The following is a 15465-nucleotide window of genomic DNA, read 5'->3' on the forward strand; positions in this document are numbered from 1 at the left end:
GCAGGCAGGATGATCAGGCTGGTGGGAAAGTAATCAGGCAGGGGTCAAAACCGGGTAAGACTAGCAAAAGAGAATAGAAAAGGATTACGGGGAAGAACACGCTGTTTGACTTGACTAAACATACAAGACGAACTGACACAGAGAGACAGGAAACACGGGGATAAATACACTGGGGAAAATAAGTGACACCTGGAGGGGGTGGAGACAATCACAATGACAGGTGAAACAGATCAGGGCGTGACAGAAATAAATGCATTAGGCTCTAATCTATAGATTTCACATGACTGGGATATGCATCTGTTCGTTACAGATACCTTTAAAAAAAATTGTGGCGTGTATCAGAAAACCAGTCAGTATCTGGTGTGGACACCACTTGGCTCATGCACAACAACACATCTCCTTCGCATAGAGTTGATCAGGCTGTTGATTGTGCGGGAACTGGAACATGCTGTCGTACACAGCTGTCCAGAGCATCCCAAGCATTTTCAATAGGCGACATGTCTGGTGAGTATGCAGGGAATAGCTTCCAGGTGATGGCGACGGGTGAATGGCATGGCACTGGGCCTCAGGATCTTGTCACGGTATCTCTGTGCATTCAAAATGCAATTTGTTTGTCGTACATAGCTTTGGCCTGCCCATACCATAACCCCACCACCACCATGGGTCACTCTGTTCACAATGTTGACATTGTGCAAACTGCTCACCCACACAACGCCATACACACTGTCTGCCATCTGCCTGGTACAGTTGAAACCAGGATTCATCCATGAAGAGCACACTTCTCCAGCATGCCAGTGGCCATCGAAGGTGAGCATTTGCCCACTGAAGTTGGTTACGACACCAAACTGTAGTCAGGTTAAGACCCTGGTGAGGATGACGAGCATGCAGATGAGCTTCCCTGAGACGGTTTCTGACAGTTTGTGCATAAATTCTTTGTTTGTGAAAACCCACAGTTTCATCAGCTGTCTCGGTGGCTGGTCTCAGACGGTCCCGCAGGTAAAGAAGCCAGCTTATGGTAGAGAAATTAACATTAAATTATCTGGTAACAGTTCTGGTGGACATTCCAGCAGTCAGCATTCCAATTGCACGCTCCCTCAAAACTCGAGACACCTGTGGTATTGTGTTGTGTGACAAAACTGCACATTTTAGAGTGGCCTTTAATTGTCCCCAGCACAAGGTGCACCTGTGTAAGGATCATTCTGTTTAATCAGCTTATTGATATGCCACACCTGTCACGTGGATGGATTATCTTGGCAAATAAGAAATGCTCACTGACAGGGATGTAAACCAATATATACACAACATTTGAGAGAAATAAACATTTTGTGCGTATGGAAAATATCTGGGATCTTTTATTTCAGCTCATGAAACATGGGACCAACACTTTACGTGTTGCGTTTTGTATTTTTGTTCAGTGTATGTGGTCTGTAAGGATCTAAGGGAACTAAATGCTCTCTTTTGTCCCAGTATTTTCCTCCTAATAGAGCAATTACACATAAGGATGGTGAGACCCTTTTCATAACTGTGTAGGAATAAGAGCATGTGAGCGGAATTGAATGGTTGGAAATCCCACTCAGCGCTCCATGTCCTTTCCTACCACTCAGCTAAAAAACATTCTGCGCTCCAGCTCCAAATACACTCCATTCATTAAAATCACAATTTAACCAACACCCATCTATTTTTGTGACTACCTGGACCTACCAATTGGTTTAAGTATTGAAACCACACCATATGGATTTGAATGAAAGTGTTTGAATAAACACGAAAAGGTGGATGTATGAAGCGAATATCATTTCAAATAGGCTACATGTCATATTAAACAGCATATAAACACTAAATCTGTCGCCAGTCCCACTGGCTCCAGGTCATCTATAAGTCTTTGCTAGGTAAAGCCCTGCCTTATCTCAGCTCACTGGTCACCATAGCAACACCCATCCGTAGCACAAGCTCCAGCAGGTATATTTCACTGGTCTCCCCCAAAGCAACACCTCTTTTGCCACCTTGCAAAAGTCACTGAAGCTGGAGACTTATATCTCCCTCACTAAATATAAGCATCAGCTGTCAGAGCAGCTGACCGATCACTGCACCTGTACACAGCCCATCTGTAAATAGCCCACCCAGCTACCTCATCCCCATATTGTTCTTTTTTTGCTCTTTTGCACCCCAGTATCTCTACTTGCACATCATCTGCACATCTGTCACTCTAGTGTTAATGCTAAATTGTAATTATTTCACCACTATGACCTATGTATTGCCTTACCTCCCTAATCTTACTACATTTGCACACACTGTGTATAGATTTTTCTATTGTGTTATTGACTGTACATTTGTTTATCCCATGTGTAACTCTGTGTTGTTTGTGTCTGCACTGCATTGCTTTATCTTGGCCAGGTCGCAGTTGTAAATGAGAACTTGTTCTCAACTGGCCTACCTGGTTGAATAAAGGTGAAATAAAAATGTTTAAAAAAGTACAAATTTATGCTTTTGGGATTAGATTCCACAATGATTATTTAGTTGTGGACACTAAATCACTGCACTCCCTCTCTTGCTGTTGGTCCTCATCTTTGTTAGTCACCTTGATTTAGCACCAGTGTTTTATCACTGTCTTTATGAAAATATTTAGCAAACTCCTTGACAGTAGCTTAAGCAAGGGGCTATAGCAGCACACAAGTAGACCACAAATGCATGCTGGGGCAGGGATGCCCTGAGCTCGTGAAGTAAGCGCTACTGGAGCGAAATTGGAGTGGGCGAGAAGGCCTACGCTCCAGTCTTTGGGAATCTCGCTCCGCTCTCCAGGAAAATTTGGACATGCTCCGCTCCAGCTCCGCTCCCCGTATCTTATCCTTCGACCCTGTGTGGATGGGTAATTGGGGTCTTTGTCCCTCCGCTCCTCACTCAATGGAGCGTACGTGCATATGATATTTTTTAATATGCTCAAGATTGCTCTCAAGTGTGTGTGGTATGCTTTTGTGTGCGTGCGTGTGCGTGCCCGTGGGTGTGTTTGTGTGTGGGATGCTTGTGTGTGTGTGTGTGTGTGTTTTCCTGGCACTTATTCCCAATGATCAGAGAGATGAGTAGGTTAATTATAGTACAATCAGAGCCTTCTTCCTGTAGATCAGTTTCTACTCTAGGGGGGTTGGCTGTTGGTGCTGGAACCCATTGCCCAGCTGCAATCAATCAGCCCCCTACACACACACACACACACACACACACACCACAGACACACACACAACAGACACACACACACACACAACCCCATCTCCTGACCACTTTTACTCTAATGCAAGATGAGAGCCAGTGAAGTGGGCACCTGAGCTCCTGGCAGCCCCATGCAAATGCGTTTCTCCAGCTCGTATGCTAGGTTTGCCCACGCTAAGGTCACCATATGGGAATAAGGTACAGGCCACACGCTAATTTGCGGGCACAGGGTCATGCTGACAAGTGTTATCCTGCCTTTGAAGCCTTCTGATATTGCTGTCTCTTTCTCTTTATTTGGCTCCCCTACTCACATAACTAATTTAATTGTGAAAAATAACATTTCTATTTGAATTTATTCAGCTGATTCAGGGCTCTACACTAACATTTTCCACTGGTGCGACCCACTTTTTAAGTTGAAGGCAGCAGCACATGATTTAGTCCCACCAATTTTTCACCACTGCGTGGCAATAATGACCTGACCTGTGTCCCATAATGTACATTCATTACATACAAAACCAGGCTAATAATGACTAGCCATCTTTTAAATTGGCATGCCCTTGCAAGGCTTGACATTCAGGTAAATTTGCCAGTGGCACACGAGGCCAGTGCCAACTGAAAGCTACTGGCCCAAATGAAAAAATAGTGGCCTGGGTAAGTGGATGCTGCATAATTTAAATGTTATCTTTAATTCACAGGCTGGGGAAAGTAGCTTATCACGACCTACTTTCCATTGTCACACCCTGATCTGTTTCACCTGTCTTTGTGCTTGATTTCTTTTTGGTAAATTCTGTTTTCCTGGTTTTATTTGTCCCGGGTTTCCTAGTTAATTATTTTATGAATTCACACTTTTTTTTGTAGAACAACTAAAACAATTGAATGTACTAAGACCACAACAATGCTTTAACCACATCAGGAGGCCAATTTTGAGGTCTGGGAACAATCCCCTCAAAATTAGGAAGTTGAAGCTCATTTGTTACATTTCTACACAATTTAAAACTCCTAAAATGCTATTTGGAGAACAGCAAAAACAAACAAAATTGATCCCATTCATTGTAGAAAATAGTAAAAAATAAAGAAGAACCATTGGAATGAGTAGGTGTTTCCAAAGTAGCCTAGCAGTAGTGATTAATGTGTTATGGTTTAGATGGAATGGAATCTAGGTGAAAATGTATTTGAGGCCGGAGGCAAAGTACATAAGGGGCCAGTGTTTGAGACATAATATTTTCATGCAGGGTTGCAGAGTCTGTCAGGACCAACGTAAGTGTATTCTATGGAGTCCCAAAAACCAACGCGTTAACAGTACAGTGGAATTGGGGAAGTGGAATTGAATATGACTGGGGCGGAGATTTGTGAGGCTCATAGATTAAGGAAGTGGGTAATAGTCTCTGGGGAACGATACCACTCATCTGTGTATAGTGATACAGGGGATAGCTCATAGTAGAGGAAGGACAGCTAACTGTGCACAGTACAGAGACTACTATGAAGTCAAGTTGAACGTCACACATACCCAGATCATGGTGGGAGTAGCAGAGATAGTGTTGTCATTCCAGACACAATTGTCCATTTTCAGTGAGGGGTTCATCGAAAGCGATACAACTACTACGCATGGCTCTGACCATAGAACCAGTAACAATACCTGGATCATTTTACATGGCGACGGGTGTGGAACCAATTTTGGGGTTGGATAATCAATGTAAAATGCCAGGGGAATGGATTCTAAAAAGTAACAAGTTAAAATTGGCACGGCCAAGCACTCCTTCCAAATCAGAAAACCTTGGGCGTTTTTTTTAACCTCGTGAGACACTTTATTCCGTCTTCTTCTGAAATAGCTTCAAAGAACCGACGAAAGGGAGGAGGGGTCACGAGAAATTAAAGTGGAGTTAATATTGTGAGTAATTCTTTGTGGAGTTTGGTAACCCCAATGCTGTCGCTTGACAGAATTGCTTTTCAGAACTCTATAAATAATGTTCTTAGGTACCCAATTTTATCGATTTCTGTGCCTCTCGCGGCGGTGTCTAGGGTGTTCAAATTTCCTCATTCATGGCTCGAATACACGCCCACTATTAACAACTTTCCAAGTTAGTGATACCCACTTCTCCGGCGAGTAGTTACGGTATTTGTGCCTATTAATTGGCCACGGCATCTGATACCTTGTGTTAGAACCAAAACTGAAGAGTCTGCCAATTTACTGATCCTTGTCTCATCGCGCACCAGCGACTCCTGTGGCGGGTCAGGCGCAGTGCACGCTAACCAAGGTTGCCAGGTGCACGGTGTTTCCTCCGACACATTGGTGCGGCTGGCTTCCGGGTTGGATGCGCGCTGTGTTAAGAAGCAGTGCGGCTTGGTTGGGTTGTGTATCAGAGGACGCATGACTTTCAACCTTCGTCTCTCCCGAGCCTGTACGGGAGTTGTAGCGATGAGACAAGATAGTAGCTACTAACAATTGGATACCACGAAATTGGGGAGAAAAAGGGGTTTTAAAAATACATTTTAAAAAGAAAGTTGACAATAGTGTCTGAAATTACAACACTATCTCTACTACTCCCACCATGATCTGGGCATGTGTGACGTTCTACTTGACTTCCATAGTCGCCTCTACATGTGACCGACCGGCTCGATTCGGTCTTATGTAGCAAAATGTGAAATGGTGTTTATTTTTTACATTGGATAAAAGTAGAGACTAAGAGCTAGAAAATGATGTATCATACACTACAGTTGAGGAACAACAGGAAAGTAATTCTGCTTTGAAAGTTGATCAACTTTTATCCTCGCTTTTTTTATCCTTGCTTCCTTCCGGGCACTCATTCTTCTGGCGTTTCTTCTTCAGAGAGCATTACCGTTCATCCTCACAATGGCACACATGTAACTCATGCCTGTCAAAGTGGATGCCTTTGATAATGTCCCGATTTCAATATCTGGGGAATAATCTGATTTTCCCAAGCAAATGCATCTCTCACCTGAGCTTCCACCACCATTCCGTACAGTCCATTCTGTCTTGTCCATTTTCCGACCAGTGCATCAGCAGCATGAGAGGAGTTTGGGCGTGGTCTCTCTCCATGCTCACTTCACGTGGACGGTCTCAGGACATTCCGCACTCAGCTTCAGGTAGAAGTGTTGAAGGACAGGGCCGTAATGAACGCCATCACCTCAGCTGGTTAGAGGGGGTGAGGCTCACACTGTTCTCGGTCGAATTATCCCTTCCATGCATCTAGATATCATCTGTTGTCACTATCGCCATAACTTCGAGAGAGGACAGTCCAAAACAACAGTTTAAGGCATTTCTGATTCAGGAAATCCAAACTTTTCCCCGTATGACAAATTATTACATTCCCACTTTTCTTAATACAAAATGTCTAAGACAAACATCAAAGAGTATACCAACACACTGTTGAAACCATTTTGCAAATTGGCTTAAAGTCCCTTATCATACTGGCGACCTCACTGCAGAGTCACAGGGTCAGGGAGTTAGAGGGATAACCCTTAGGGAGATATCCCGACCATACAGCAGACCCTATCTGGTGAGATTTGTTATTGAAGCAAAAACAAAAATGAAATGACCAAAATAACTACAGCAATACACTTCTTCATATGTACCAGCATGAATAGTTGTATTGTCATCATTTAGTCGTGTCCAGAGCGTGCAGTCACTTTACTCTCTGAATTTAAAGTAGATTGTTCAATTTGTTCTTGCTAATTGCATTGACGCACTCATTATTCTGGTGTAGAAGAATTTAACAATCGTTTGCAGTCATTTGATCATTTCCAGTGCCGTTCTCTTTGTGTATTGTTCATGCTGATTCAAGCAGACAATTGCCGTAATGCAATTGTTTTAGTTAATTAACTGAGATTTCATGACATTAAATTCATGCTGTTTGAAAATTGTTACAGTTAGCTAAATAATGGAATTGTGCTCATGCCTTTACACTGAAAATGTAATGCAAGTGATGATGACCATACTCATCAGCTTCTCATCAGACCTCTGTCTCACTTGGACTTTTCATTAGATCCCATTTGCTGAAATCATGGTTACCATTGCTTAATCGTCTTCTAATCTGAAAGATTGCTTGATTGGCAAGCGCAGTGTGTTGTAGGAATGTTGTCTGAATGTGTTCTTCTCTTCCTTACAGATAAGCTTGAGAACGGAGGAGACGTGTACCAAAGGAGGAAAGGCCCCTACGCCGATGCTGGCTCTTCAGACTCCGAGGGTCAGGAAGTGGGCAGTCGGCAACAGGATGGGGCAGGGCAAACAGGAAGCAGCTGGAGGCGCATCGTCCTCCTGATCCTGGCCATCACCATCCACAACATCCCAGGTGAGAAGACGAACCCACCATAGCCCAGTCTGTGTTGCTCAGTCCCAAACCAACCCCTGCACCCTAACTTCTAGATCCTAGCCCCTAGCATATTTCCCAAGTCTTTTCATCGACATCTGAATTGGATAGGTTAGGTTCTTAAGGCACAGTAATATGGTAACAGGCTGATTCCCTTTGTGGAATTTTCCCCATATTGCTGAAGCTACACCTCAGCAATCCTCTCAGAGGGAGTAGTGGGTAGGGGTCTAGTATAGTAAAATATATATCTGTAGCGGTGATTTTGAAGAGCCAACACACCATTTGCTCTAGCTTCCTCCTCTAGTTGGTAGGCTTGGGCGGTATACTGTATATACCGTATACCGGGGTATTTGGAATAAGCCACGGGATGGTTTTTCCGATATAATCAAAACAATGTCTTTGAGGTTTTTCAAACAATTTGAATATTAGTAGATACTTTTTAAGTTAATACCTGCAGTCAACTTGTGCAATACGTTATCTTACATTATGAAGTTTACAGTAGTTCCGCAGAACTGTTGACCCAGTCACGTGTTTGTTTGTAAAAAAGCACAACGGGAGAAAGCTGGAGCTGGTGAGTCCAGCTGTGCATTTGGTTTAACTTGCTAGTTAGGTAAGTAAGTGGCTGAATAAATAAGGAGGCCAATGGGCTTTTTGTATTTATAACACCGCCTTGTGTACTAAAACGGTAATGAAACCGAGATCCCGGGATGAGAGAAGGACGGTAATGATGATGTGAACATCTGGATACCGCCCAACCCTACTCGTCTGACTGATGATGGAGTATTGATGAGGATGAGTTGTGCTTTCCTGAAGGGGCTATGCACTTACCACTAGTCATCCCCTGCTTGTCGAGGCAAGTCTGCTCCTATATGTGTTTTTACCGAAATGAGCTTAAACCTGCACCAACTGGGAGAAGCAATAGCAGTGTTTTTCAGAGGTTTCAGGGGGGAGAGTGTGATCCGTGGTCGTAAGAGTGGGACAGGCTTAGGATGCAGGAGTATCCCTGTGTCACTCCACATGTGTTAGTGAAATATGGATGAGAACAAACAAAAAAAACGGTCCATTAATTCAATGTACAAACATAGTTACCTAATCGATGGCCTCTCCCCAAGGTGTGGTCCTTTTAATTGGAGGAAAAAGTCAAGAGTGAGAAGTTTAATTGATTCCTGTGTTCACAGGCAGTCTAGCTTAACTCCATGTGAACAGATGTGCATAGTTTAATGACAGTGTCGAGTGAAGTTGCCCCTACACGCTGATCTTGGGTCAGTTTTACATTTTCAACGCTAATGGTTAAGGTTATGGTTGGGGGAGGGGAAGCTAGATCTGTACCTAGGGGGAATTTCACGTCAGTGTTTTAACGCCAGTGTTTTCCAGGATGTGCGGATGAACGCACATCCATATGAATTGGTGACATGTACCGTCTGTGATATCATGGCTGGTGAAATACAGTCATCTGAATCAGCATGCATAGCAACAATGCGTTATAGAATAGACAAACACATCATTTACCTGGTATATCTTAATGTTAGCATGACAAGGCCATGTTACAAGGCGTCAATTCAGTGCAGTTTTTATTGGGGGGGGGCGGGATATCAGAGCTGGTGAAATGTAGTCATTTGAAACAGAACGTATTGACAATTACAATACACATACAGACACATTATTACACACCATTAGCCTGGTATATCTCAATGTTATCATGACAAGGCCATGCATGCTACAAGGCGTCAATTTAGTTTCAATTTTGTTGGAGTCTGGAAGTGGTGATCCTAACTGACCTAAGACAGGGAATTTTTACTAGGATTAAGTGTCAGGAATTGTGAAAAACTGAGTTTAAATGTATTTGGCTAAGGTGTATGTAAACTTCCGACTTCAACTGAAGTCCCCACAAGAATAGTAAACAAACAAAACATTTGACCAACTGGCGACATTTTGTTCTTCCACACACGGTCAAATGCAATTTCTAGGGGGTTTAGGGTTAAGGTTAGAATTAGTGTTAGGAGCTAGGGTTAGTTTTAGGGTTAGGGTTAGGAGCTAGGGTTAGTTTTAGGGTTAAGGTTAGGAGATAAGGTTAGCTTTAGGGTTAAGGTTGGGTTTTGGGAAAATAGGATTTTGAATGGGACTGAATTGAGTGTCCCCACAAGGTCACTTATACAAGACTGTGTGTGTGTGTGTGTGTCTGGTAATCGTGTTGGATCAGGGACAGGGAAAATGTAATCAATCAACAGCTCAAAGCTGACAGGTATGGGAGCACTCAAAGGCATAATTGAACTTACTGAGGATTAGCGTGATAGCATTAGAATGTATAAAAATATATTACTGGACCCCAGTCTTCTCTCCCAGAGCCATCATCATGCTTCTCTGGTCATCAATGATTATTGACTAGATGTATTACTACCATTACGCCGCTGTTCATTGATTATTCATTTCCATTAGCATTAGTATGTACAGTATCTATCCTGCTACTGGTCACTATTACTTGTGTTTACATGTATATATTACCATAAGTATTTATGTATACCTGCTACCAGTCACTTCAGCAACCAAAACAATCTACATAAATAGCAATTAGACCTAGATGACAAAACTTCCTCTGATAGTTTCAAGATCATGCTGGTCATTTATGAACATTTACATCTTCCATGTTCAATAAGACCAGAAGAGGATAGCCACCCCCTGGTTCCTCTCTAGGTTTCTTCCTAGGTTTTGGCCTTTCTAGGGAGTTTTTCCTAGCCACCGTGCTTCTACACCTGCATTGCTTGCTGTTTGGGGTTTTAGGCTGGGTTTCTGTACAGCACTTTGAGATATCAGCTGATGTACGAAGGGCTATATAAATACATTTGATTTGATTTGATTTGATAATGTTTCCTGATCTCGGCTGGTGTGGACTGGACTGATCTGAACCACAACACAGAAACCTTTCTAGGCTTATTAGTTACCAGTAGTCAGCCCACTGAGCCATACACCAGTCCACTGTTAAGCTTCCCCACATTGAGCCCTCCAAGCCATGCTGCTCTCTCTGACTGTCCCTATCCTCCCCTGAGATTTGACTGTGTGTGTGTCACATTTACATGATAGAAGCTTGGCAAGCCACAGAGCACTACCAAGCCTTTTCTCTGGCTTAACCAACAAGGCGTGCAACACATTTGACTGTGCGATTGACAGCTGAATTACAGTCCCCCTGAGAGGTCACTAGCGGTTGGGGACACGGATCCCACACACACACGCACGGACGCAGGCACACACACGCATACACCCATACAGACATTTACATTACATTACATTTAAGTCATTTAGCAGACGGTCTTATCCAGAGCGACTTACAAATTGGTGCATTCACCTTATGACATCCAGTGGAACAGTAGTGCATCTAAATCTTTTAAGGGGGGGGTGAGAGGGATTACTTTATCCTATCCTAGGTATTAAAGAGGTGGGGTTTCAGGTGTCTCCGGAAGGTGGTGATTGACTCCGCTGTCCTGGCGTCGTGAGGGAGTTTGTTCCACCATTGGGGGGCCAGAGCAGCGAACAGTTTTGACTGGGCTGAGCGGGAACTGTACTTCCTCAGTGGTAGGGAGGCGAGCAGGCCAGAGGTGGATGAACGCAGTGCCCTTGTTTGGGTGTAGGGCCTGATCAGAGCCTGGAGGTACTGAGGTGCCGTTCCCCTCACAGCTCCGTAGGCAAGCACCATGGTCTTGTAGCGGATGCGAGCTTCAACTGGAAGCCAGTGGAGAGAGCGGAGGAGCGTGGTGACGTGAGAGAACTTGGGAAGGTTGAACACCAGACGGGCTGCGGCGTTCTGGATGAGTTGTAGGGGTTTAATGGCACAGGCAGGGAGCCCAGCCAACAGCGAGTTGCAGTAATCCAGACGGGAGATGACAAGTGCCTGGATTAGGACCTGCGCCGCTTCCTGTGTGAGGCAGGGTCGTACTCTGCGGATGTTGTAGAGCATGAACCTACAGGAACGGGCCACCGCCTTGATGTTAGTTGAGAACGACAGTATACAGTATACACAAACAACCCCTAGCCCCCCAGATCAAGGAAGTGAGAGAGCAAAATGGAGGGGACAACACAGATAGAGGATGAGAGGATGAGTACATATGAGCTCGTTCTGGTCCAATGGCCCAGCTCCAGGCTCTGCCCCAGGCTCAATGGACCAAACAAAGCCCCCCTTCTGGCGATGCTCAACCGTGGTTGGCTGTAGGCTTGTCCTCTGGGCCTGTGGCCTTTTCTTTAAAGCCTCATTGCTCAGCTTAATCTGCACTCATGTTTATAAGAGCTTTTGGCATTTAGCCCTTTGAGGTGTATAGTCTCTTCTTTTTTATCGCCAAGCAATGATTCCATGTTTTCTCTGTGCTTGACACTGAAAGGGACATACTTCGATACAGATTGTTTGGAAGGACATTTATAATGGATCTAAATTGTGTTTCTTCCCTTAGTTGTTTCCCTGAGCATTCTCTCATGTTTCTCTACACCTCTTGTTTTCCATGCTGACTGTGTGTGTGTGTGTCTGCTTGAGCATAGATGTGCATGTGTGTATGGGTGTGAGTGCATCTGTGCCTGACCATGCACATACAGTTGAAGTCAGAAGTTTACATACACTTAGGTTGGAGTCATTTAAAGCCTATTTTTCAACCACTTTAACAAATGTCTTGTTAACAAACTATAGTTTTGGCAAGTCGGTTAGGACATCTACTTTGTGCATGACACAAGTAATTTTTCCAACAATTGTTTACAGACAGATTATTTCACTTGTAATTCACTATATCACAACTCCAGTGGGTCAGAAGGTTACATACACTAAGTTGACTGTGCCTTTAAACAGCTTGGAAATTCCAGAAAATTATGCCATTTCTTTAGAAGCTTTTGATAGGCTAATTGACATCATTTGAGTCAATTGGAGGTGTACCTGTGGATGTATTTCAAGGCCTACCTTCAAACTCAATGCCTCTTTGCTTGACATGGGAAAATCTAAAGAAATCATCCAAGACCTCAGAAAAAAAATAGTAGACAATTTCCAAATGCCTGAAGGTACCACGTCCATCTGTACAAACAATGGTCAGGAAGGAGACACGTTCTGTCTCCTAGAGATGAACGTACTTTGGTGACAAAAGTGCAAATCAATCCCAGAACAACAGAAAAGGACCTTGTGAAGATGCTGGAGGAAACAGGTACAATAGTATCTATATCCACAGTTAAACGAGTCCTATATCGACATAACCTGAAAGGGCGCTCATTAAGGAAGAAGCCACGGCTCCAAAACCGCCATAAAATAGCCAGACTACGGTTTGCAACTGCACATGGGGACAAAGATCATACTATCTGGAGAAATGTCCTCTGGTCTGATGAAACAAAATAGAACTGTTTGGCCATAATGACCATCTTTATGTTTGGAGGAAAAAGGGGGAGGCTTGCAAGCCGAAGAACACCATCCCAACCGTGAAACATGGGGGTGGCAGCATCATGTTGTGGGGGTGCATTGCTGAAGGAGGGACTGGTGCACTTCACAAAATGGATGGCAGCATGAGGATGGAAAAGTATGTGGATATATTGAAGCAATAAGACAACATCTCAAGACATTAGTCAGGAAGTTAAAGCTTGGTCTCAAATGGGTCTTCCAAATGGACAATGACTCCAAGCATACTTCCAAAGTTCTGGCAAAATGGCTTAAGGACAACAAAGTTAAGGTATCGGAGTGGTCATCACAAAGCCCTGACCTCAATCCTAATCCTCAGAAGGCAGACCCGAAATGTTTGACCCATGTTAAACAATTTAAAGCCAAGGCTACCAAATACTAATTGAGTGTATGTAAATTTCTGACCCACTGTGAATGTGATGAAATAAATAAAAGCTGAAATAAACAATTCCCTCTACTATTATTCTGACATTTCACATTCTTAAAATGAAGTGGTGATCCTAACTGACCTAAGACAGGGATTTCCAGATCACATCAGTGACTCAAACCACTCAAGTGATGCACCCCTCCTAGGGACGGCATGAAAGAGCACCAGTAAGCCGGTGACTCAGCCCCTGTAATAGGGTTAGAGGCAGAGAATCCCAGTGGAAAGAGGGGAACCGGGCAGGCAGAGACAGCAAGGGCGGGTTCGTTGCTTCAGAGCCTTTCCGTTCACCTTCACACTCCTGGGCCAGACTAGGGTAGCCTAGTGGTTAGAGCATTGGACTAGTAACCGAAAGGTTGCAAGTTCAAATCCCCGAGCTGACAAGGTACAAAATCTGTCGTTCTGCCCCTGAACAGGCAGTTAACCCACTGTTCCTAGGCCGTCATTGAAAATAAGAATTTGTTCTTAACTGACTTGCCTGGTTAAATAAAGGTAAAACATTTAAAAAAAAATATGACCCACTGAAGAGATGAGTCTTCAGTAAAGACTTAAAGGTTGAGACCGAGTTTGCGTCTCTGACATGGGTAGGCAGACCATTCCATAAAACGGAGCTCTATAGGCGAAAGCCCTGCCTCCAGCTGTTTGCTTAGAAATTCTTGGGACAATTAGGAGGCCTGCATCTTCTGACTGTAGCGTACGTGTAGGTATGTACGGCAGGACCAAATCAGAAAGATAGGTAGGAGCAAACCCATGTAATGCTTTGTAGGTTCGCAATAAAACATTGAAATCAGCCCTTGCCTTGACAGGAAGCCAGTGTAGGGAGGCTAGCACTGGAGTAATATGATCAATTTTTTGGGTTCTTGTCAGGATTCTAGCAGCCGTATTTAACACTAACCGAAGTTTATTTAGTGCTTTATCCGGGTAGCCGGAAAGTAGAGCATTGCAGTAGTCTAACCTAGAAGTAACAAAAGCATGGATTCATTTTTCTGCATCATTTTTGGACAGAAAGTTTCTGATTTATGCAATGTTACATAGATGGAAAAAAGCTGTTTTGATATGTTCGTCAAAAGAGAGATCAGGGTCCAGAGTAACGCAGAGGTCCTTCACAGTTTTATTTGAGACGACTGTACAACCATTAAGATTAATGGTCAGATTCAACAGAAGATCTCTTTGTTTCTTGGGACCTAGAACAAGATCTCTGTTTTGTCTGAGTTTAAAAGTAGAAAGTTTGCAGCCATCCACCTCCTTATGTCTGAAACACAGGCTTCTAGCGAGGGCAATTTTGGTGCTTCACCATGTTTCATTGAAATGTACAGCTGTGTGTCATCCACATAGCAGTGAAAGTTAACATTATGTTTTCGAATGACATCCCCAAGAGGTAAAAGATATAGTAAAAACAATAGTGGTCCTAAAACGGAACCTTGAGGAACACCAACATTTACAGTTGATTTGTCAGAGGACAAACCATTCACAGAGACAAACTGATATCTTTCCGACAGATAAGATCTAAACCACAGGGTTCTCAGTACATCGCACTGACGGGAATAAAGATCTCTACAGGCAGAAGAAAGGAGGTGGTGTATGTTTCATGATAGTGTGATTGTGATAACGTACAGACACTCAAGTCCCTTTGTTCACCCGACCTAGATTATTATTATTATTATAAACATTTTATTTCACCTTTATTTAACCAGGTAGGCCAGTTGAGAACAAGTTCTCATTTACAACTGCGACCTGGCTGTCACGCCCTGACCTTAGTTCCTTTTTTCCATCTCTATTTTGGTTTGGTCAGGGCGTGAGTTGGGGTGGGCATTCTATGTTGTTTTTCTATGTTCCTTTTCTATGTGTTTGGCCTTAGTATGGTTCCCAATCAGCGGCAGCTGTCTATCGTTGTCTCTGATTGAGAACCATACTTAGGTAGCCTTTTCCCACCTGGTGTTTGTGGGTAGTTGTTTCCTGTATTGTGGTTTCACCTTTCAGGGCTGTTTCGATTTTAATTTCTTACATTCACTTGGTTATTTTGTATTTTCGTGTTCTGTTATAATAAATATCATGGACACGCTGCATTTTGGTCCGCTTCCTACTCCTCATCCGATGAAGAC

The 15465-nt window shown here is 43.5% G+C and overlaps 1 protein-coding gene across 1 annotated transcript in view; it reads left to right on the forward strand.

The window, feature by feature from the left end:
• The window catches only part of LOC115144000 (zinc transporter ZIP11-like), a 126024-nt gene that overhangs the window by 66796 nt on the left and 43763 nt on the right, over window positions 1–15465 (forward strand). Inside the window, exon 3 of the mRNA XM_029684560.2 lies at window positions 7326–7508. Within this exon, the coding sequence (XP_029540420.1) occupies window positions 7326–7508 (183 nt within the window). The remainder of the gene's footprint in view (window positions 1–7325; window positions 7509–15465) is intronic.

The sequence above is a fragment of the Oncorhynchus nerka genome, linkage group LG16 (genome assembly GCF_034236695.1).
Source record: "Oncorhynchus nerka isolate Pitt River linkage group LG16, Oner_Uvic_2.0, whole genome shotgun sequence".
NCBI lineage: Eukaryota > Metazoa > Chordata > Actinopteri > Salmoniformes > Salmonidae > Oncorhynchus > Oncorhynchus nerka.